Raw genomic sequence first — 23,799 nt, forward strand, 5'->3', positions numbered from 1 at the left:
CAAATACACTGATACTATAAATATGTTTAAGTATAGGAGAATTATGTTTATCATAAAAATAACGTGTAGTTGTGCTCCGGTTGAAAGGAGACTTTGATCTTTTATTAAATTATGAGTAGGCCTAAGTGATTCAGGTGTTGTTAACTTCTATTGAAGATGTATGAATGGTGAACGATGTGGAATGAGGTGTTTTCATGTGTCTGTGTACACAGGTGAACAATGCAAGACAAGATGAGCTCAACCACCTATGTATTTAGGATCTTGTTTTTTAATGAGATATTCATAAATCCCAAGTCTTTTAAAAGATTGTGCAAGTGGTTAATAATATCCACCTTATCAACACACACCCTTTGTCCAATGTAAGGGAGTTTTCAGGAAAAGAACTGGAATTCCTTGTCTGTCTGTTTTATATTTGCCATGTGACCGCAAAAGATCTTGTGTTTTCTGTTTTTAAGCTTTAGGCACATTTTTTGGGGGTTGCTGCACAATGGTCTGTGGAGTTATTCAAATATCCTCTCAAACATTTCATACAGATAATAACTTTTTTTGAATGGATATGTTTTATATTTCTGATCTAGTATAGGTCCTGCACAATACAATCTCATTTATATTTGCAAAATGCTGGCTACAATATCGCACTCTTTTTTTCTTTCTATGAGCTGCTTATGTCCCATTGATTGTTAAGTTTAGGGGCAGAACTTAATGTTTAGACATACTTTGTTCTCCTAAAAATTTTATGTTTCTGTCCAAATTGCATCATACAAATTTGCTTTACAGATTTAAAGAAACTGAAGTAATGACTGATCTTTTCTTTCTTATTGTGATGTATTTGTACGTCAATGTTTTTTCTATGTTTTTTCAGATAATCAGGAAAAAAGTAAGATGAGGACTTGGTTTTACTTGGTTATACTATACAAAAGTGGAGGCAAATGAACAGGGGTGGGGTTTACGCAGTCAAAATGATTAGAGACGTCCTGCATATTTCATCAGAGAGACTTCTGTCATTTTCACCTGAAAGTCCAGTTATGATATTTTGATGAGGTCATAAAAGAAAAAACAAAAAACTTATGATGAATTACAATGAGCAGATCAATAGCACACAAGAGCTATTTTGAAGGGTGAATTTTCATTCTATATCAACTTCTGTGCTATATTAATATATATATATTTAACTGCAAAAGATAATGTTGGGTTTCTAATCCCAAGGACTAGTAACATAACAACAGACGCTGTTAATTTAAAGCAATAGTTGTTAAAACGGCTTGCCATAAGGGGCCAACCTCTCCGCACTGTGATCCATAAATGTTTATGTCCTATAATCATCTGTAACTTGTACTGTGTTGAAGGCTGCTGGAACGGGTCTCTTCTTTCAGTGTCACCTCACAGTGAACATAAACCTCAGTCAGATTTCAACATGGGAGGGGTGTCAGTCGTGTCGTTGGACTTTTAGAAGTTTACATGATGTTGTTTTGTTATGTCTCATCATTTTCGTTGTTTCTTCTCCCGTTTTTACATTTGTAAACATCTTGAGGAGGGAAGGCGTACACTTTCCCTGTGTGCCCGGGGACAGCGATGATGGGACAGTTGTGCTGGATGTTTAGTCAATGACAGGATGGATATCAGCGGGTTCCTCTCTATTGCTGCTGTCCTTCGCTTCTCTGTCGGTGTCTACGGCGAGGTATGTAAACGCAGTTTTTTGCTTTATTGACATATGATTTCCTAGTCCGCTAACAAAAAATTCAGTCTAGCTGTGATTTTTCCTGAAAAAAAAAAAAAAACGAACTCCTGACGTGATCTTGGGGTTTTATTAGACAGTAGTTCAGACGGCTACAAATAAGCTGGTTTTTAGACTAAATTAGATTTTTTTTAAATTTGAATTATATATATTTTTTCAACTGTAATGGGCTTTAAATGGCACAGTACATTTTAAACACGGAAATGAATTAATGTCGCGCGCGTTATAACCCTTTGACGCTTTCACTTGTGTGTGACATCAATGTTTCCCTGTGTGAGACATCATCGCTTTGTATCACGTGAAAGTGTGTGGTAATTGTTACAGCTTGCATTATTTTGTACAGTCATTGTTCATTTTTGTGGCTGAGGCGTACTTTGCCCCGAATACATTTCAGCTCTTTAAAGGATCTAAATAATGAGACAGTGAGAGCTGTGGATATGCATATTTACATGTCCCTTATGAATCTGTTTCCACAATATCTTGAGGTTTTATCTCTTATTGGAGAAAAAAATTAATTTAAAAAAACCAACATTAATCCAGCCTAAGTTAGTTTTCTGGTTTTAGCTGGTTTAAAATGAGCTTCAGCTGTTCTGCAGCTCTTCTAGCCTCAGGGATATTTTAATAAAATAAACAAAACATTAACGAAAATAACAGAACATAATATAATACTCCATAACTATCTTGGAAAAATATACCTAAAATGCCTTGCATTTCATGAATAGATACATCTGAAAACCAAAGCTTAACCCAATTGTCCTTGAATCATTTCAGGTTTTGGTATTAGTCAGGCTTTGTAATATTGTCAAGAATATCTAAAATAAAAACGTGCTTTTAGTTATATATAGTGTTTTGTCTTGAGAATGTCAATAGATCTGTTGTACAAAAAACAAGGAGCACGGGGGGTGTAGTTTATTAGGACAATAGGGCAGTTAACGTGTGCTTGATATTTTTTTATTTTATTTTCTTTGTTACTTAAGTATGAGTCTCTTGTTTTCTATCTCATATTTAATCCCTGTTGATGGGAACAAGCATCACACGTTACTCTCATCCTGACTACAGTACAAGCAAACGATGGGTCGAGTGTAGTCGGGATGAGAGAAAAGCATGATGCTCGTTCCCTTCATCACACCCAGATCACACAGTAGCAGTCACATAATGGCTTGATGGTCATGAAAGTGTTCTTTGATCTCAGTTGAAGGAGCTAAAGCAAAGCTGCTCTGCACTATTAACTCATGTCTTTATGTGACGTTTCCTCGTCGTAAAGCAACGGATACCTTTGATAACCTTCCTCCAGGGAGAAAACCTCTGACTAAGGCTTGCAGCTGGTTACTGGGATCAAAACAAAACAAATGGTATAAACTAAAAATAAGGCTTGTATCCTATTAAAATAACCCTTTTAAGTCATAATTCATGCCTAGTTGTCATACCTTTACAAAAAGTATCAAAGTACATTGATATTATCAAATTTTAAAGGGGTCATATGATGCTTTTTTATTTGGTGTAACAGAATATGTTTACATGCTTTAATGTTCAAAAAATACATTATTTTTCAAATACTGTTATTGTAGGGCCTCTATGCCCCGCCTCTCTAAAGAACGTGTCATTTTCTACAAAGTCCCTCCTTCCGACACAAGCAGTCTGCTCTGATTGGCCAACTGACCCAGTGCATTGTGATTGGCCGAACACCGCAAGCACTCCTTGGAAATGTAACACAACTTTCCATAATCCCGAGCTACAGAGAGGCGTGACAGATACAGTGATGAAGCTCGTATGTGTTTGTAGTACACAAGCCATGGACGGTTAGGACTGCTGACTCTATTGTGTGACCCTCTCTCTCTCTCTCTCTCTCTCTCTCTCACACACACACTTTTGTGAAAAGTGGGGACATCCCATAGACGTAATGGTTTTTATACTGTACAAACTGTATATTCTATGGCCCTACACCAACCCTAACCTCACAGGAAACTTTGTGCATTTTTACTTTCTCAAAAAAACTCATTCTTCAGTATTGTTTATAAGCGTTTTGAAAAATGGGGACATGGGTTATGTCCTCATAAGCAGTGTTGGGGAGTAACTAGTTACATGTAACGGCGTTACGTAATTTATTTACAAAATTATTGTAACTGTAATTAGTTACAGTTACTAAGAAAAAATGAGTAATTAAATTACAGTTACTTATTAATTTTTTTACGATTACAAAGGGGATTACATTTGAATATTTACACATATCCACATACAGATTTAACTGATTTCTTTCCCAAATTGCACTGACTATTCTGAGACATAGGCTACCGCCCTAATAATTTCCGGGATGCGGAAACACAGTCTGGAACGCGGACGGAATATGCCACATTTTGGATGACTAAATCAAAAATAGGTCAGTACACTTGAATCAAAACATGACATCGACTAGTGTCTGTAAATATAAAGCCCCAAAAGTGCAAAATATGACTTGCACATTCTGCGTGTCTGTGGAGATCAGGTGCGGACTGGACACCGGGAGAACCGGGACAATTCCCGGTGGCCTGGCAGCCGATTTTGCCCCACTATTTAATATCATTATTGTATAATTGCCTGCCGAATGTACTAAAGCGATCATTTGCGAATCCGCCATTTGATAATTAAATCTCTAATAAATCATGAATTGTTAGTCATGACTCACGCGCTCTCCGCGCCTCCGCCAAACGGTTTGGATCAGAGTAATCAATGCGAGAGAGAGAGAGAGAATAGAATAGAATAGAATAGAGTGGACTGCTGGAGCAGAGAAGCAGAACTACTGTTCAGGGTTTCAGGTCAGTTTCATCTGTAAAGATGCTTTTTAGTCTTTGTTTTTTATTTATTTAATCAAGCAGCAGCACGTTGCTCATCAGTCATCACTCAAAATACTATATAAAGGACATCATTATTATCTGTTGTAATGATACAGTAGTAATTTAGCTTTTTTTTTATAGGTTTAGGGGGAGCTACGACAGACAACAACACAACCCTTACGAAAATTAACATTTTAATATTTAACTATAAATCCAGAGAAAATTGTTACTATTGTTTAACTGTGATAACCAAAAATGTAAAATTATTTTACAAATGTATTTATTTAAAAATAAATACAAATCCATTTGCAAAAAATAAAAAAATAAAAAAAAAGGTTATTTTACTTTTATATAGGCTAATAAAAGCATGGTAATTTTTTGTAAGGGAAAAACATGACTCGTGTACAGTATTAGGATTTTTCTATAAAGATATTGTAGTATTGTAGAGTATTGTATTGTAAAGTATAGTTTTGTTCAATCTTGAGTATTAAAGTCATGAGAGAGATGGATAACAAGGGCATAATAAAGAGACTGAAGAGAAAAATGGAAGTGAAGGTGCAGTTCAGGAGAGAACTTTTAATTATTTTGCATGTCCCCAAATTAAAAATTTAAACCTTTTTTATGTCAGGTCCATACAAAAAATAGTTTTGTCCATGAATTTGTTTGTATGAGTTTGAATTTTCCAGTCTGAATGTTTTTCCCAGTCCGCCCCTCCTGTAAATTAATGGCAAAGACATGGTTTCATTTGCTACACATAGGCCTACTGAAGCTCGCAGCGTTTTCAACCTCTGCCGCCTCAATATAGGAGTACCAGGCACATAAACATAATTTCTAGAACTGCTCTGTGTCACTTCATGTGCATTTTACTTATTTTGAGAAAACTATCATCATATACAGAGACAGCAGTTTCAAAAAAACACCAATGTTTCAGGAGTTTAGTACACAGAATACGTCACATGCTTATTAGATAACTGTATTTAAGTTGATGTATATGCTTTTATTTATTATTCTTTAATTTTCACAAATTTAGAAAAGTAATCAAAAAGTACTCAAAAGTAATTAGTTACATTACTTTAATAAAGTAATTGAAAAAGTTACACTACTATTACATTTTAAACAGGGTAACTTGTAATCTGTAACCTATTACATTTCCAAAGTAACCTTCCCAACACTGCTCATAAGTCACCCTCTCCTTGTAATAACTGTTTCATCCCCTTGTCATTATACAAAGTTGTGTACTGATATGTCACAAAAACATGCCCACACACACGCACACACACACACGGCACTAAAAACTTACTTAAATTAATAACAAAACATACTTCCAGTTGCTGATTCAGAAGCGCCAGATTATCGTTTCCACATCATGACGTAGACGTGGGGGCGTGTTTAAACAAGGCGTTTCAGGGGGTGTGGCAGAGTCTTAACTTTAATAAAGAATATCTCTTTGGATTTTAGATTTTAGTCTTTGCAACTTGACAGATCTTCGTCATGCACCAAGAGTTTTTAACACTCCAAAGAGAAAGGAAAAATTTTAATTGCATCATATGACCCGTTTAATACCTTGGTACTTTTCTTAAATATATATGATACATTATTTACATTTAAGCATTTAGCAGATGCTTTTATACACATATAATTGAAGAGCATAAGCATGTTCATCAGAATGCAAAATTGGGAAACAAGCTAGAGGAAAATAGAGAAAGTTCAGAGAGAACTTCTTGAAAGAAGTGATAGTGTCACCAGAGAGGAACAGAGAGGGTGAAGGTGCTGGAAGGTGACTCCATGCCTCATTATGAAGGAACAACAAGGCATCATTAGCCGTGTTTCCACTGTTGGGCTGAAAGCGGGCGTGCTACTACGTGCCAGGTTCAGTCGCGTTTCCCCTGTCACTTCCGGTCACTTCCTTCACAGAAATACATTTATTTCTGTGACAAATTTTCAAGCCTGATAAATTAATTCGTTATGCAGTATCACTTATAGTAAACCATCGATGCTTTTGAATTTAAATATTTAACAAAGATTGCAAACAAAAGGGCGATGTTATCATGTTTGTTTTGAATAAGAATACTATGGTACTAGGTCAAAAAACCATATGTCCATGGTACTTTATGTGAAAGAATGAACTGACTGTTCTTATTTTGTCTTCATAGGCAGGACAAAGTGCTGTGTACCTGAATACACTGCAGAGCTCAGGTAGGCACTCACTGCATTTACAAGTCTATATATATGTTTTGTTTTTGACTATTTCTTAAAGGTTAAATAAAGGTGCAAGCAGGAATCCTTTTTTAAAAATGAGAATTGGCAATATACCTGCATCTCTTCTGTGTCACCATTTGCTAAGGAAATAAAATTATGCCACTTAATTCAAACACACACTCATTATTATATTACCAGCTTAAATGTCACAGTATTTTGTTCTTGTAAAAGAGCATCTCTTTCAATGCTAAAACCCACATCCTTTCTTGGCACTATATCTTATACAACATTAACCGATGCAAAACCACTCGGCTGTCAAGAGATACATTCGTCGATGGTTCCCTACAGCGGAGTTAAAGAAATACTCAACCGCAACAATTGTTCCTCAGACAAGATTGCTATGGAGAGAAACCCAATATTTTGTGCGCTTGTAATATGAGTGAAGCACAAACATTTACTGATGACAGTGAATGGATGTGAAACAACTGTGGCATTGATGGGCTTTGAGAAGTAGTTAATTTGAGATTGAATGCCCCACTGTTTTTGCTTATTACACGTGTCATATTCATATTCTATGAACTTTAATGCTTTCCTTGTCTTCCAAGCCTGGACAGGTTTGTGCGCTGACATCCTTAGGGCAGGGTTCTGCAATGTACTCAACCTTCCCACAGAATCGTCAACCTACTCCCAGTTCATGCTGAGGCATAGTGAGATTCCTCCATGATTGCCTCATCTCTAGACTATTTTACTCAGACCAGCAGTCTATGCTGTTAAACCTCTTATATTTAGTCTCTTGTGGTACGACCAGGAGTCTTATTGGTGGTCTTTATCATGCTCTATAACCGTAACACCATGGAAAATATGACTGGAACTCTACCCTGATGCTATTTCAGCAAATTGCCTTACTGTATGTCCAGACCGACATACAGCGTGGAACCTGAGCTCTCACGAGACGAGACATGAGTGTGTACAAGAAAAGATTCAGGACTGTTGAACTATTAACCTGCCAGTGCACAAGAATGGAAACTATTTATAATGTCTAAACATAATTTATTATCAAATGTTATGGTGTACAGAAAACCAATTATGCTAAAGCCATTAAAACAGTCATCAAAGATCAAATTTCTTCTCCACAGTTTTTGCTCTGTGGTATTGTATTGTCGACTACATATAGGAATAAACAATGGTATACCAGTTATTGCCTGATTTTTTTTTTTGTTTATATTTATTTGCTTATTTCTCTCATTTAATTTTTTTCCGTTTAAATAACCTTCGCTGTAATTTAACACTCATTTAATCTTTGAAAACAAAAATAATTTAATAATATGAACATTTATTATATTATATTACATTATATTACGATAATCATTATCCATAATTATTCGGTTTTGAACAGGTTTTTGGTTTGATAGATTGTTAGACACCCGTGGCATCATCTTCTGCTAAATCTGCCTGGTTTAAATCAAAACAATCATAATGGATGGAGGTTTAAAAATGGATCACCTTGGAAATCCAATACTGTTCTCTGATGATAAACATGCTTTTTAATAAGATGGGGAATGATACTGTGTCTTTTTCAGTACATTGTTTACAGTTATATTTGGAATAATATAGACAGAAGAGGAGAGTGTAATAGAGTTTCAGTGATGCTCCAGCTCTAATATGCTTATCTTGACCTTCAGCACTCATCTCAGCTCAATAAGTCTATGCTAAAGCAATCTACACAAGCAAAGACGCGGTTAGACTACGTTTCCGTGGGTGTAGATTCATATACGTATGCAGGTGTAAATACTTTTCTGGCGTTACCTCTGCAATATTTTTGGCCTATAATGCTCAGGGTATGAGATGGTCTCAACTCTTCCTCCCTGAGGGTTTAGCACCTGCTTCTAAAGAGAGACTAGGGCACGTTGGCCTCTGTTTGATCTTGCACAACACTATCTGATAGCAGACCCATAAATTCTCAGGAGCTTTGAGTAAGATTTCTAACATTTATTTGAGGTGGAAAAACTGTTGTTACTTGCTTACACAAATTATGGATTTAAAGGGACCGTTCACCCAAAAATGAAAATTTGATGTTTATCTGCTTACCCCCAGGGCATCCAAGATGTAGGTGACTTAGAACACAAACAAAGATTTTTAACTCAAACCATTGCAGTCTATCAGTCCAATAATATAAGTGGATGGGAATCACGGCTAAAACATACAATATAAATATATATAAAAAAACACAAACAAAACCAAATTAAACCCTGCGGCTCGTGCAAAAAAGCAAAACGATTGGTCTGTGCAAGAAACTGAACAGTAATTATATTGTATTTTACCTCTGATTCACGCAATGTCCGAACTGTTAGAACTCTCCTGTTGCGCTCGATCCTTCGCTGGCTGTACTAATTTAATTGTGTTTGATTTGTTGTGTTTGAGTTGTAAGTTCAGTGACGCAGGTAGTGAAGATTCTCAGCGGCCAATCAGTGATCAGCAGAGTTTACACGTCACTTTTTGGTAACGGTACGGTTCACTTGTAACCTCAACCGAAGTGATACAAAAAAAAGTATCAGGTACTGTACCCAGGGGAAACCCCCAAAAGTGAACCGTACCGTATCGTACAACCCGAATTCCGGAAAAGTTGGGACGTTTTTTAAATTTGAATAAAATGAAAACTAAAAGACTTTCAAATCACATGAGCCAATATTTTATTCACAATAGAACATAGATAACGTAACAAATGTTTAAACTGAGAAAGTTTACAATTTTATGCACAAAATGAGCTCATTTCAATTTTGATTTCTGCTACATGTCTCAAAATAGTTGGGACGGGGCATGTTTACCATGGTGTAGCATCTCCTTTTCTTTTCAAAACAGTTTGAAGACGTCTGGGCATTGAGGCTATGAGTTGCTGGAGTTTTGCTGTTGGAATTTGGTCCCATTCTTGCCTTATACAGATTTCCAGCTGCTGAAGAGTTCGTGGTCGTCTTTGACGTATTTTTCGTTTAATGATGCGCCAAATGTTCTCTATAGGTGAAAGATCTGGACTGCAGGCAGGCCAGGTTAGCACCCGGACTCTTCTACGACGAAGCCATGCTGTTGTTATAGCTGCAGTATGTGGTTTTGCATTGTCCTGCTGAAATAAACAAGGCCTTCCCTGAAATAGACGTTGTTTGGAGGGAAGCATATGTTGCTCTAAAACCTTTATATACCTTTCAGCATTCACAGAGCCTTCCAAAACATGCAAGCTGCCCATACCGTATGCACTTATGCACCCCCATACCATCAGAGATGCTGGCTTTTGAACTGAACGCTGATAACAAGCTGGAAGGTCTCCCTCCTCTTTAGCCCGGAGGACACGGCGTCCGTGATTTCCAACAAGAATGTCAAATTTGGACTCGTCTGACCATAAAACACTATTCCACTTTGAAATAGTCCATTTTAAATGAGCCTTGGCCCACAGGACACGACGGCGCTTCTGGACCATGTTCAGATATGGCTTCCTTTTTGCATGATAGAGCTTTAGTTGGCATCTGCTGATGGCACGGCGGATTGTGTTTACCGACAGTGGTTTCTGAAAGTATTCCTGGGCCCATTTAGTAATGTCATTGGCACAATCATGCCGGTGAGTGATGCAGTGTCGTCTGAGAGCCCGAAGACCACGGGCATCCAATAAAGGTCTCCGGCCTTGTCCCTTACGCACAGAGATTTCTCCAGTTTCTCTGAATCTTTTGATGATGTTATGCACTGTAGATGATGAGATTTGCAAAGCCTTTGCAATTTGACGTTGAGGAACATTGTTTTTAAAGTTTTCCACAATTTATTTACGCAGTCTTTCACAGATTGGAGAGCCTCTGCCCATCTTTACTTCTGAGAGACTCTGCTTCTCTAAGACAAAGCTTTTATAGCTAATCATGTTACAGACCTGATATCAATTAACTTAATTAATCACTAGATGTTCTCCCAGCTGAATCTTTTCAAAACTGCTTGCTTTTTTAGCCATTTGTTGCCCCCGTGCCAACTTTTTTGAGACCTGTAGCAGGCATTACATTGTAAATGAGCTAATTAAGTGGATAAAAGTGTAAAATTTCTCAGTTTAAACATTTGCTACGTTATCTATGTTCTATTGTGAATAAAATATTGGCTCATGTGATTTGAAATTCCTTTAAGTTTTCATTTTATTAAAATTTAAAAAACGTCCCAACTTTTCCGGAATTCGGGTTGTACCATGCAGTGGTAAAGCGCCATAAGTCACCTACATCTTGTATGCCCTGAGGGTAAGCAGATAAACATCAAATTTTCATTTTTGGGTGAACTATCCCTTTAATCTGAAATTATGTGTGGTTTGCTTCTCAGTAAACCTCTAATTGCCTTAAAGAGGGTCTTCTGTAAGTATTCTTTAAAACCTAATTCTATTTGCTTTTACAAATGCCTCCAAAGCACCCAATGAAGTGACTACTTCTATTTAAATATCCGTCTCGTCTCCTGTCTAGGTGGATGGATTTAACATCTGTCCCTCTTGGACAGTGGGCGCAAAGCCCAGGGCTTTCTCCCTTTCTAGTCACATTTCCAGAAATGAACTAAAGGACAGACTGGCAGCATATGCGGAACAGCATAAGAATGTTGCTACTAAGTTATGAATCGCTGTATTAAATGATAGTTTAAATGCTCACAAATTAATTTAACAGCCCACAGTAAAGCGTGAAATTGGATTGTCATCATTGATGTGTTTCAGGCCGCCTGCAACCCATAGCATTTATTAGAGAATCCTCTCTCACAAGAGACTAGATCATGTAATTAGCTCACTGTGCCCCAAAGTGACAATAAATATTTTATTTGAAATATTATTACATTATTATTTGTATTATTTAATTTATATTATTATGTTATTTATAATTTTTTTTTTTTTAGTTTTATTAGTATTATTATGCAAACACACACGTTGTATAACACGTTTGGATGTGTGACTCATCATAGTGGGTCTTCACAGGCCTTGCTGTTCCAGCAGTGCAGTAAGCCATCATTAGTGTCTCTCTGCTGTCCTCACCCTCTGCATCAAGAGGCAGCACTGTAGGGGTTTTCAGTGATAGAGAAAAAGTTGAAAAATAAAAAAGCTAATAAGATCACCTTAGGTTTACACAGTTTGCACTGCCACTTTGAGTTAACACAAGGTCGTTTTAGGTCATGCTTTTGCATTTTTTACATGCAAACAATTTAAATATTAGTTGACCTTTATTTGCCACTGCATTAAAATATTATTTTTGCTCTATCAAGGGCATACTCTTATAAGTGAAATGCTGAATTTTTCTTATGTCTTTGTGTGTGTGTGTGTGTGTTTCCCTTAGGTCCTCTGTCCTGCTCTGAGGGCTTCACTGAGCAGGGATATTACAATAGATCTGTGTCTCAGACAGAATCTGGCTCTTCCTGTCTAAAATGGACTGACTTTCCAGACTACATGCTGCAGTACCCCAACCGTGGACTTGGAGACCACAACCACTGTAGAAACCCTGACCGTGAATCCAACCCCTGGTGCTTTTTCAGACAAAAGTCAGGAGCCATCGGATGGGCCTACTGCGACTGCCACCAGGGTGAGCCCTCCTGACTGGCCTTTTTTTTAATATATATATATTTATATATATTTAGAGATATTTTACATGGTCCATTTTCATTTTAATAGCTGTTTTTGTATTACTTTGAGTTTTGATATGATAATTTTGCTGTGTGGCTTTGTCTGCTTTATCAGTTGTTTTATTTAGTTATTTTAGTACATCAAGTTAAACTAAATAAACACAAGACAAATTGTCTTTAGGTGAAATAAAGTAAGTTTAAGTTTTTTTTGCTTTTTATTTTATTTCAATAAAAATTTTTCAAGTAACAGAGGTTGGTAGTTGGTACACACAAAAATGGGGACATCCCATAGGCGTAATGGTTTTTATACTGTACAAACTGTATATTCTATGGCCCTACACCTAACCCTAACCCTCACAGGAAACTTTGTGCATTTTTACTTTCTCAAAAGAAAAAAAACTCATTCTGTATGGTTTTTAAGTGTTTTGAAAAATGAGGACATGGGTTATGTCCTCATAAGTCACCCTCTCCTTGTAATACCTGTGTCATACCCATGTCATTATACAGAGCTGTGTCCTGATGTCACAAAAATAAGAGCACACACACACACACACACACACACACACACACACACACACACACACACAAGAGAAACACCTGGAATGTTCAAAAATGCAGAAAAAAAAAACATTTGGGGCTGTAGCCTTAGTTGTACTACTCTTGCCTCATTTGACCTAAAAAAAAGTTTCTACTGGACCATGGTGTTTGTGTTTATTAAGTGAATGTGTCCTGGTGAGTATTCGTGTCATAACTGTCATATTAGTGTAGGTGTTGTACAGAAGCTGAGTGACGTTTATTACTGCAGTCCCATCCCAGTGTGTCTGTCAGTGAGCTAACAGCAGTCAAGGATTCTCTCTGTCCTCTCTTTTCATTGTCCTCCATTCATCTTTCCCTCTCTATGCGTTTGTTGTCTAATAATCAATCAGACTCACATCACTCAAGTGCATCTGTTACTCCAATTGGGAAAGTGTCTGTTCAGTCTCTGGATCTCTTTGTGCTGGTCTGTCGTCACCTGGCTGTGTCTGTGGTTCAGTATCGAGCTGGTGTTGAAATCTGTTTGCCTTATCTCTGTGAGCTGTGATTATCTCTGTCTGCCTCTCTCCTCCTTTTCCTTTCTATGTAATAACATTAAACACGGTTACAGACTCAAACAATTAGAGTGTGCATTTAACTTCATGTCTGTGTGAGCATGACGTGTGGCAACAAGATGGTAATTTGCAAGACACAGAGTGTTTCTAATGTGATTGTTCTGTACTAATTATAGAGAGCTGATTTAGTGAGTCTGTAAATGTAAATGGGGGAGGCTGGGGTAAGATGTGCCACTTTTACTCAAGTTGTCCTCTAGTCAAGGAGAAAGAAGATGATGTAAAACCTAATTTCATTTCAGGATGTCTGCTCTTTGCTAAAGTGAAAGAAGATTTTTTTTTTTTTTTTTTTTTTTTTTTTTTTTAGAAAAAAAATACAACTTTTTAATAATGGACTGTCCCATTAACCGATTCCAGTCTCTCATTTTGTTGCATATTGTTTCCATAAACCTTCAGAAACAACATATATCAGCCAATAAACCAACCATATATAATATAATATAATAAAAATAGAAAATATATGAAAATGTTTGAATGTAAAAAAAAATGGAGAGAGTGGGATTAGAAAAAAATAAATCTAAATTAAATAAATATTTTATAATTAAATGCATTATTTAAACGATGTGTATATTTATATTATAAATGATTTTTATTTATATATATATATATATTTTTTTTTTTATCTCTTCAAAGTTCAAAGAATTAATTTTATGATTTTTTTTTTTTACACATTATCATTCTTAAATCCCTGAATATGTTTGGCTCTGCATCTTGTCCTCCAGGTGAGGGGCGTTTGGTGGGGGGTTCGTCTAATAAGAGTGGTCGTCTTGAGGTGTACCTGAATGGCCGCTGGGGAGCAGTGTGTGACACCCACCTGACTGATCGAGATGCCAGTGTGATCTGTAGACAACTGAGGCTCGGGTATAAGCTGCAAACTCTACTCATTATCAGCTAGAGGCTCTGTACTGATTAATACCCAGCATGTGCTGTCATTTCATTACCTGCTAACTCCCAACAGTGAAATCGGCACTGCGCTTCGCCATTCCTATTTCGGACCCGGTTCTGGTCTCTTTCACTTTGAGCGTCTTGGCTGCCATGGCAATGAAGACTCTCTGCTGAAGTGCCGGAGCAGGAAATATGTCTCCGGTGACTGTAACCATGGAAATGAGGCTGGGGTGGTGTGTGCAGTACCTGAGGGTAAGTTAATATTATTATAGTCTTTAGTGTCACATGATCCTCATTGATGAATTAGACATGACGAATCATTCTAATTTGATGATTTGCTGCTAAATAACCTTTTTTTAATGACTATCAATGTTGAAGACCATTGAACTGATTAATATGTATGTGAATAGGATAATTTTATGGACAAAAAGAAAATAATTTATTCCAAATGGTAATAATTCATAACATTAGAAATGCTTTACTGTCAATTTCGATCAATTACTGTACATACATCTTTCCTGAAAAAAAAAAAAATGTTATGAACATTTATTAATATTATCAATGTTGGCAACAGTTGCCAAAGCTGCCAAATAGTTTTTTGGAAACTGTGATACTTTTTTCAGGATTTTTTGATGAATAATAAAGTAAAAAAAAGAACAGCATTTATTTATTATCATTCCTTAACAATTTAACACATCTTTACTGAATAAATGTTCAAAAAAGAAAGAATAAAAATGTACTGACCCCAAACTTTTCAACTGTAGTTTATATGGTAGAATTATTTCTGTAATTTGTGTTAAATTATATATATATGTATGTGTATATTTGTTTGTGTGTGTATAGATAGATATATAGATAAAATATTATCTTTGCTCTCAATTTAATTTCTCAGAGTCACAGTTCAAAAAGCAGCAGCTGAGATTCCTGTATCTGCTGAACTATATTTTCAACAGGGTTATAGTGTGGAAAGGCCTTCTGTGAAGCTAAATGAAGACCGAATTCATGAGAGACAGAAGTAGGCTCATAAACATTGCGCCTGTTGTAATGGTACGGTTTGCTGGAACAGGGTCAGGTATATTTAGAGAGAGCTGTGAATTATTCACACAGAAACTTTAGGAAGCAGAAAGAAATCTGAGAGTGCTGAGGCTTTGCCAAGAGTCCTTACACATGTCCCCATCCTTTGCCATACACACATACATGCCTCAAAGCATTATCCCATATGTCTGAGACCTATGTCTTGTAAAAGGGATTCCCTTCTAAGGCATTAAGAAGAGTTTTAAGCTTCTGCTCTCAAAAAAGTGTGCAATATCACACTTACTATTTTGTCCTATGCATCCTCCACTGCAGTGAATAAATTAATGTAAATTTATTGGACTTTTGTTTTGTTTAGGCAATGGTGCCCCCCTGAGGCTCGTGGGAGGGCTTGAGGATTTCGAAGGGCGCGTGGAGGTGTACCATAACGGGAGGTGGGGTACTATCTGTGATGATGAATGGGATGATATTGATGCTGAAGTGGTTTGCCGACAGTTGGGACTGGGGTAAGAAATCTGTCATCATGTGTATGTCCTATTTCACACATTTTGTTTTCAATGCCAAGGACCTCCAAATAGGAGCTGTGTATAAGTTTGTACTGTGTAAGAAAAATGTTGAATTAAAAAAAGATTGCATTTTTTAAAATAAAATACTGTTCTGAAATATTAGATTTTAAACCAGAAAGGATGAAATCGTAGTAATAATAATTCACACAATAATTGTGTTGTGGCTTTCCATTTGAAAAAACCCTGTTTTATGGCATTAGTGCAAGGACTGCACATTGATCTATTGCAAGGTCTTCTAATGTTGCTGAGCTGTTTTTGTTTAGCAACATTTAGAAACGCTTTGCACAAATGATTCGACTAAAAGCATTTACAAGAGCTGGGATACACAAATCAGTGTCGACTATAAGGACTGTACTTTTTACACACACAAACGCACTTTATTAATACTTTATTAATATAGATGAATGGATGGAGTGTATGAATGATTGATGGGGTGCAGGGATTCACTCCACTCCATCTGCAGTGGGATAGAAAGCAACTGATTTTACCCTTCACAATCTGTGTAACATACACTTTTCCGTACATCAGTCCTGAATTTGAATGGAAAGTATCATTACAAATTTATGTAAATAAACTAATGTAATACCATATGCCTTTATACCTCCCTCTGTGTTATGATCATTATGATCTTAAATGTACAATACTTTTCAAAAGATTGGAGTCAGTAAGGTTTAGTTAATGCTTTTATTCAGCAAGGATGCATTAAATTAAACTCGTTATTCATCACAGAACCCTGTAATAAAATGTATCATGGTTTCCTTGATCTGTTTTTCACATTAATAATAATAAAATTAAAAAGCACCAAATTAGTATATTAAAATGATTTCTGAAGGATCACGTGACACCGAAGACTGGAGTAATGAGATTCAGCTTTGTCATCATAGAAATAAATTACATTTCAAAATATGTATATTTTTTAAATTGTAATAATATTTCACAATGTTACAGTTTTTACTGTATTTTTGATCAAATAAATGCAGCCTTGGTGAGCGTTAGAGACGTCTTTCAAAATATTTTACCGACCCCAAACTTAAACAGCATTGAATCTTAACTGTTTTGATATGGGAATGAATCTCAGGCTTGTGTTTGTTTTCAGTGGTGTACCAAAGGCATGGACCTGGGCACACTTTGGGCAGGGCACTGGGCCTATCATGTTGGATGGAGTGCATTGCACAGGAAATGAGCTGTCTTTGGAGGAATGCCCTCATGCTTCCTGGGGCCAGCACAACTGTGATCACTTGGAGGACGCTGGAGTCTCGTGCAACCCGTTTACAGGTGAAGATGACACAGAAAATGCCTTTAATTTTATCGCTATTTTTGTAAGTGCATTGATTAAACGTAGATATGCTAATGCTGCTGTAGATGGAGTGTTGCGTCTAGTAGGAGCTGATAGCCCATGGGAAGGACGCCTTGAGGTTTATCATGCCGGGGAATGGGGCACAGTGTGTGATGATAACTGGAACGGACGACAGGCCCAGGTGGTGTGTCGACAGCTGGGTTATCGGTAAGATGTATTTTTGGACTGGTTGATCACATAATTCTTCAATGTAAGCATATAATGTGCTACTTTGAAGTAATTAAAAGCAGTACACTTCAAGTATGACCAGGAGGAGACCGGGAAGTTTGTTTCATTTAGCTTTCTGGTCTGTTAATGCAGTACTGCTATTTGTCCAACAGAGGGCGAGCTGAGGTGGCTCCAGACGGGATGTACGGAGAGGGTACAGGGTTGATCCTGCTGGATGAGGTGACATGTGAAGGGGGAGAGAGCTCTCTGCTGGACTGTGCTCATGGTCAGTGGGGGCAGCATGACTGCTCTCACAGTGAGGATGTGGGCATACGCTGTGAAAGAGAAGGACAGAACAATGAGATCCCTGAAGTGGCTCCTGCCGCAGGTGCGTAAATTCCATTTTAAAAACTTTTATTAGTGTTGTTATCATCATCAAGAGTAACAGATGTTACCGATATCCGATCCAGATGTTAAGAAACAAGTCCACTTTACATTTTTAGGAGCCCTCCGAACCAAATTGAATACTAGAAAACTTATTTTATTATAATGACATGCAATAACAAGAAAATGCACATGCGCTAGTGGTGAACTGAGAGCAGGATGAATCACATTTTAGCAGTTGTATCTTTTATGTGTGCTAAAAAAAGTGTAAGCACCGAAAGAAGCGATAAGAGCTTGAGGTAAGCAGTTTTATGTTTTAGTGCCATGTCGCGTTGATTTCATGCTGCATTTTTATTGGTTGGTCAGGAAACTTGGATCGTAGCAGCAAACACCTTGCGATGATCATGCTGTATCGTAGGCTATCTTTGGTCGCAAGACCGTGACAACGGCCGTCTTTGAACCTCTCTCACTGTACGACATAAGAGCACCAATAAGGAGCCACGATGTCAATCTTTCGTCTGGGACAGCTTCTGGTCGATATCCACTGTTTAAATTTACATTTTTCATTTTAGCAGTATAATGTGATATGTATTATGACATTTAAATGAATTAATTAACACTTTTAATTATTATACTTATATAAATATACCATAAAGGTGTTTTCTGTCATTTCTAACTAGGCACCAAATTCTAGTACTGAATAATAAGAGAGCCCATAAAAGCATCCCTAGTCTATTGAATATCTCTGGGGAATATAATTTTGTATGACAGTACACTTTTAACAAAAGACAAGAAATTGACACTGCAGCTTTGTTTATTCTCAATCATGATTCACTGCTTATCCATGTATATAGAGGTCCATCTCTTCTGTGCTGTTTCTAGTTCTGCTGTGGTTCCAGGTCCCCTAGTGAGGCTGGTGGATGGCGAGAGCCGTAAAGAGGGCCGCATAGAGGTGTTTATTAATGGCCAGTGGGGCAGTGTGTGTGATGATGGTTGGAATGACATCAACGCTGGAGTGGTCTGCAGGCAGCTAGGATTTGTGTAAGCATGTTTCATGTGTTCAAAGAAGATAAAGACAGATCCTAAGATTATTAGCTACTTATTTAATATCTTTCCCCTTTTCAATTTCAGCGGGGTCCCGAAGGCCCGCTCTATGGCTTATTTCGGTGAGGGTCAGGGACCCATCCATCTGGATAATGTGAAGTGTGTTGGGACAGAGGCTTCATTGGGTGAGTGTTCAGCTGTGGGTCCGGACGCCCATGATTGCAGGCACAGTGAGGATGCAGGAGTCATCTGTGACTACACCACCGAACCCATAAAGTACCGAAGCATGAACAAGCAGGAATGTGGTTTGAGACCCAACACACAAAGGCGCAGAAGAAGGATCATTGGAGGAGACAAGTCTCTACGGTAAAGAACATTAGGGTTTATTTGTTCACTAGCATTGTAATGTACATTATATTTATCAATCTCTGTTTTTATTGTTTATTGACCATCTGTGACTGTCATGTAGGGGAGACTGGCCATGGCAAGTATCTTTGTGGCTTAGGTCTCAATCGAAAGGCACCCATCCACTTTGTGGGGCGACTCTCATTAATTCCTGTTGGGTCATTACTGCTGCTCACTGCTTCAAGAGGTGAGAGAGAGACTCTACTGACATCTAGTGGCTCTGTGGAGAATGAAAAACACTTTACTTTTTACAGTGTCTTTTATAAATGAGAGTTTGGCAATAAATAAACGTCTCTTTTTTTAAGGTTTGGTTCGGACCCGTCCCGTTATGTGCTGCGGCTCGGCGACTACCACACAGAGGAGAGGGACGATTTTGAGCGCACTCTCTCTCCTGAGCGCATCGTGATCCACGGGAAGTACCACAGCCAGGGCTGGGAGTATGACATTGCCTTACTGAAGCTGAAGGGCACGGAGGGGAATTGTGTGGCCTTTAACCCACACACTAATGCAGTTTGCCTTCCGCCTCAGAGCAGCAGGAAGGGCAAGAGGCCTATCGCCTGTGTTATCACCGGATGGGGAATCACAGGTACTGCAAACTCAAATATATTTAGAGAAATACATTTCTGAACACACTTATGATGGCTTATAGTTTCCTATTGAAATTGAAGACCTAAGCTAATAATTATGGGTAAAAAGCAACATAAATAAGTATTAATATTTATAAACAAAATGAGTAAAATAAAAAAACATTGCAAACCAAATAATTTAGCAAAAATGATATTGTTAACATTTAAATACAGTACTGTTCAAAAGTGTGGGGTCTGTTATTTTCACCAAAACTGCATTTATTTGACCAAAAATACTTGTTTATTCCTGTGATGGCAAAGCTAAATTTTCAACATTACTCCTGTCTTCAGTGTCACGTGATCCTTCAGAAATCATTCTAATATTCTGATTTGATCCTTCTTATTACTATCTGTGTTGAAAGCAGTTGTGCTGCTAAATATTTTTGTGGACACGGTGACACATTTCTTTTAGGATTATTTGATTTCTTAAGCTCAAAAGAACAGCATTTATTTGAAATAGCAATCCTTTGTAACATTATGTCTTTATAAATGTCTATAATTTTACAATTGAACACATTCTTTAAAAGAAGTTACATTTCTGAAAACAAAAACAATAACAATTGAATTGATCAGTTTTGAATTGTAGAGTATATTTTATGTAATATTTACATAATTCAAAAAAGAGATTTAAAATACATATGTTTTATAGGTGTTAAATTCTCTTTCTTTTCTTGTATCTTGTATTAGACTCTGAGTATTCCAGAACACTGCTGCAAGCCTGGGTTCCGATACTGCCCTCCTGGAAGTGTAAAAAACGCTACGGCAGTCGCTTCACCAGCCGCATGTTGTGTGCTGGCAGCTTGTCGAACCATCGCCGTGTGGACAGCTGTCAGGGTGACAGTGGGGGGCCACTGGTGTGCCAGGGTGAGGCTGGCCACTGGATGCTCACAGGAATCATCTCCTGGGGCCACGGCTGTGGTGACCCCACCTATCCCGGTGTGTACACACGGGTCGGCCGGTTCCTGAAGTGGATAGAGAAAGTCACCCACAGCACTGGCAAAGCCTGATGTTACAGTGGTAACATTGCAACCTCTTACCGCTTTGTATAAAATATATCTTATGTAATGCCTATGAAGGGATCACCAGCTGGCCATTAGGTTTAAAGCTGGTTTGATCCTGTTTTGTGTGTTGGACATTTTCCTACTTGCACCATGCCATTTCCGTTCCATTTCTGTACACTTGAAGCGTTCGTGAATATGCACAAGAACATGAAGCCACATGCTTTTGAGGGACAGTTGCATTAACGGGTTTGAAAGGTCTTCAACGGATAAGCCTTTGCAAATAAGTCATTTTGCACTAATCTGCATGCCATATAATTGGACTAACTGTGGGAGGTCTGAGTTCTGGTCTGGCTCTTCTTGATCATGTTTTTAAATCAGTTCACATTTTGCACTTAAACGTGTTATTTTATTTTTAGTTTTGTGATTTAATTAAGATAAGGAACGGCATGCTTGTATGTAAAGATTCACCAACATTCCACTTGTATGTTGGTTATTTGTACTCTTGTTGTAGATGTATAGGGTACGACTACCGTTTATTGAGATTTTAATTTAATTTTGCAGAAAACCAGTGTCATAAAATAGTTTGTTCAATTTATTTATACATATAACAATGCCCACTTTTTCCTCAAGCTCCTACCCAACAGATAATGTGATAATATCAGTGATATGAAGTATTGGCTGGATACTATGGAGTCTCTATTGGGAGATTTGGTGATGGACAATATATTAAAGGCCAAATTATATATCATCGCTTTAGGCTTGACTTCCCTTTGAAACTTTGCATGTTCTTGCCAAACATTTTTTTTTGCATAGTTTGTTTTCTTGTTAAACTTTGCATTTGCTTGCTGAACGTTTGTGTTTCTTGCTAAATTCTTATGTTGCCGAAGATACTTTGCATTTTGTGAGTGAACATTAAACTGGTCTTGGAAATATTGTGATGGAGGGAAAACTATAGTTTCAATGTTTTAGCAAACAAATGCTAAGTTTCGTGGGGGAAGACAATTTTTGTGAAAGAATGCAGAAGTTTTGCATTGAAATATTTTTCTGATTTTTTCCCCCCATCATTGTGTTCCTATTGGCCCTTTAACTAAAGTGTTCCAACTTGAACTACGCACAGTTACTTCACACATGGTCAGAATCTGCTGCTGAGTGATGTTATGTTACATTTGCTTCCTGCAGTGTTCAGCCTTTTCTGTAGACAGGTGTTTATTCAGGTTTACTGTTGTATTTATTTACACATTTTTTTTATTAATGAATTGAGGTATAACAGTGGTGCTGTTTTGTTCCAGTTGGTGTCCCAATAGAGAAATACTGAAATTAGGCATAGTCCGGTAGAAGGAGAAGATGACTTTAATAATTAGTCATGTTTACACAATTACAACTCCATGTAGTCCAAATGCTTCAAAATATGTAGACGCTTTGGTTCTTAATATTCGATTAACAGTTTGTTATTAATCAATCCCAAACAGAAACCTTGATGTAATTATTTTAAAAAATGTAAAGGCTGCTAATATGCCATATTTAGCCTTGGTTAAAAACTGGTTTAGCAAAACTGTGAATATTCAGATGTTTAGACACCAAGATAGAAAAATTAGATAAACTGATTTGAATGCATTGCCTTGCCTTGTCTTGATTTTTTTTGTCCTGCAAAATGGTGATGTGAAAGCAAAAACAAGTCAATCTGAATCTGCCATCATGATATTAATCATCTATTTCCAACACATTGTGATTGTATTAAATGTTGAAAATCGTCATTGACCATATTAACTACACTCTCTACTAGCTCTCTCTCTTTCTCTCTACTAACTCTCTCTCTCTCTTCCTACTAACGCGCTCTCTCTCTCTCTCTCTTCTCTCTCTCTCTCTCTCTGTTCAATTCAATATGTGCTTTATTGGCATGACACTTGTTACAATTTATTGGCAAAGCATATTGTTTACACTGAATCTAAAACAGATATGTATTAAAAATATATTAAAATAAAATAAATAAAAAATAAATGCATGTATATAATTAAAATAGAACAAATCACCATTTATTGTTCTATGAACAATTTAAAATTCAGTGGTGTGTGTGTCTCTCTCTAAATATATGACTTGGGGAAAGGAAGAATATATATATATTATATATATATAAAGAGTTAATTTGCAAAAACATAACTCCATTTTTTACAAATTTCAAAAATCGTGTTTTTTTTGTCCTGCATTCCAAAAAATATCAATCAACTAACACAATAAAACAATAAAATCATAACACACACACACACACAAAAACATGATTTAAGAAAATTAATAAAGAGGAGTTATCTGTTTTTGCATATAAACTCTTGCAGAGAGAGGGACACAGAGACACACACACAAATATAATAAAATATATTTTGATTACATTTTTCCATTGTGATAATATGATTTATCTTGCCAATTTCACCTCTAGACTTTTAACATTTATTTTAACATAAACCAATTTAGAATTTTTTGTTGTTGAATATTTTTGTAAAAAAGAAAAAGAAAAAAGCATTTGTTAAAAGTGTACTCATAGATTTGTAATTACTATTATGTAATCGAACATAAACAGTTTACGTGGCACCAAATTAAAACACACAGTGATGTCCACTGGAATGGACACTGGGTATGAAAGGGTTAAACAAAATCCACTTTGATTAATACCAACAACATTAAACTCTGGCTTGCTTCGTTCAAATATCAAAGAAGCTCTATCCAAGTAACCATTTTGCATTCATTCATTTTTATTAATGCAGGCTATTTGAATGCAATATCTCAAATCATTCCGAGACACTCATGGCAATCTGTTGCACGATATTCAGCTGTTGATTCTCAAGTATAACGGTGAATCAA

At 36.9% G+C, this 23,799-nt stretch overlaps 1 protein-coding gene across 2 annotated transcripts; it reads left to right on the forward strand.

Annotated features, from left to right (window-relative positions):
* Positions 1-1,176: 1,176 nt before the first annotated feature.
* si:ch211-51a6.2 (neurotrypsin) lies at positions 1,177-21,962 on the forward strand. Of its 2 annotated transcripts, XM_059566509.1 has the most exons (14): positions 1,177-1,678; positions 6,699-6,741; positions 12,072-12,314; positions 14,222-14,360; positions 14,458-14,636; positions 15,775-15,922; positions 17,079-17,257; positions 17,345-17,486; positions 17,660-17,874; positions 18,770-18,911; positions 19,002-19,280; positions 19,384-19,506; positions 19,625-19,905; positions 20,633-21,962. In XM_059566509.1, exons 1-14 carry the CDS (start codon positions 1,613-1,615, stop codon positions 20,950-20,952), a joined length of 2,499 nt encoding a protein of 832 aa, XP_059422492.1. In that variant the 5' UTR covers positions 1,177-1,612; the 3' UTR covers positions 20,953-21,962. The 2 variants fall into 2 exon arrangements, with proteins under 2 accessions (XP_059422492.1, XP_059422493.1); XM_059566510.1 differs by lacking the exon at positions 6,699-6,741.
* Positions 21,963-23,799: the final 1,837 nt, after the last annotated feature.

This window comes from Carassius carassius, chromosome 14, assembly GCF_963082965.1.
Source record: "Carassius carassius chromosome 14, fCarCar2.1, whole genome shotgun sequence".
NCBI classification, from domain to species: Eukaryota; Metazoa; Chordata; class Actinopteri; order Cypriniformes; family Cyprinidae; genus Carassius; species Carassius carassius.

Excerpts from the sequence above, each read along its gene's own strand:
- si:ch211-51a6.2 (XM_059566509.1), top strand. The coding sequence starts at position 1,613 with ATGGATATCAGCGGGTTCCTCTCTATTGCTGCTGTCCTTCGCTTCTCT. Across the intron at positions 14,361-14,457 it reads TGTAGACAACTGAGGCTCGG|TGAAATCGGCACTGCGCTTC; the intron begins GTATAAGCTGCA and ends AACTCCCAACAG. Across the intron at positions 17,487-17,659 it reads TGTCGACAGCTGGGTTATCG|AGGGCGAGCTGAGGTGGCTC; the intron begins GTAAGATGTATT and ends TTTGTCCAACAG.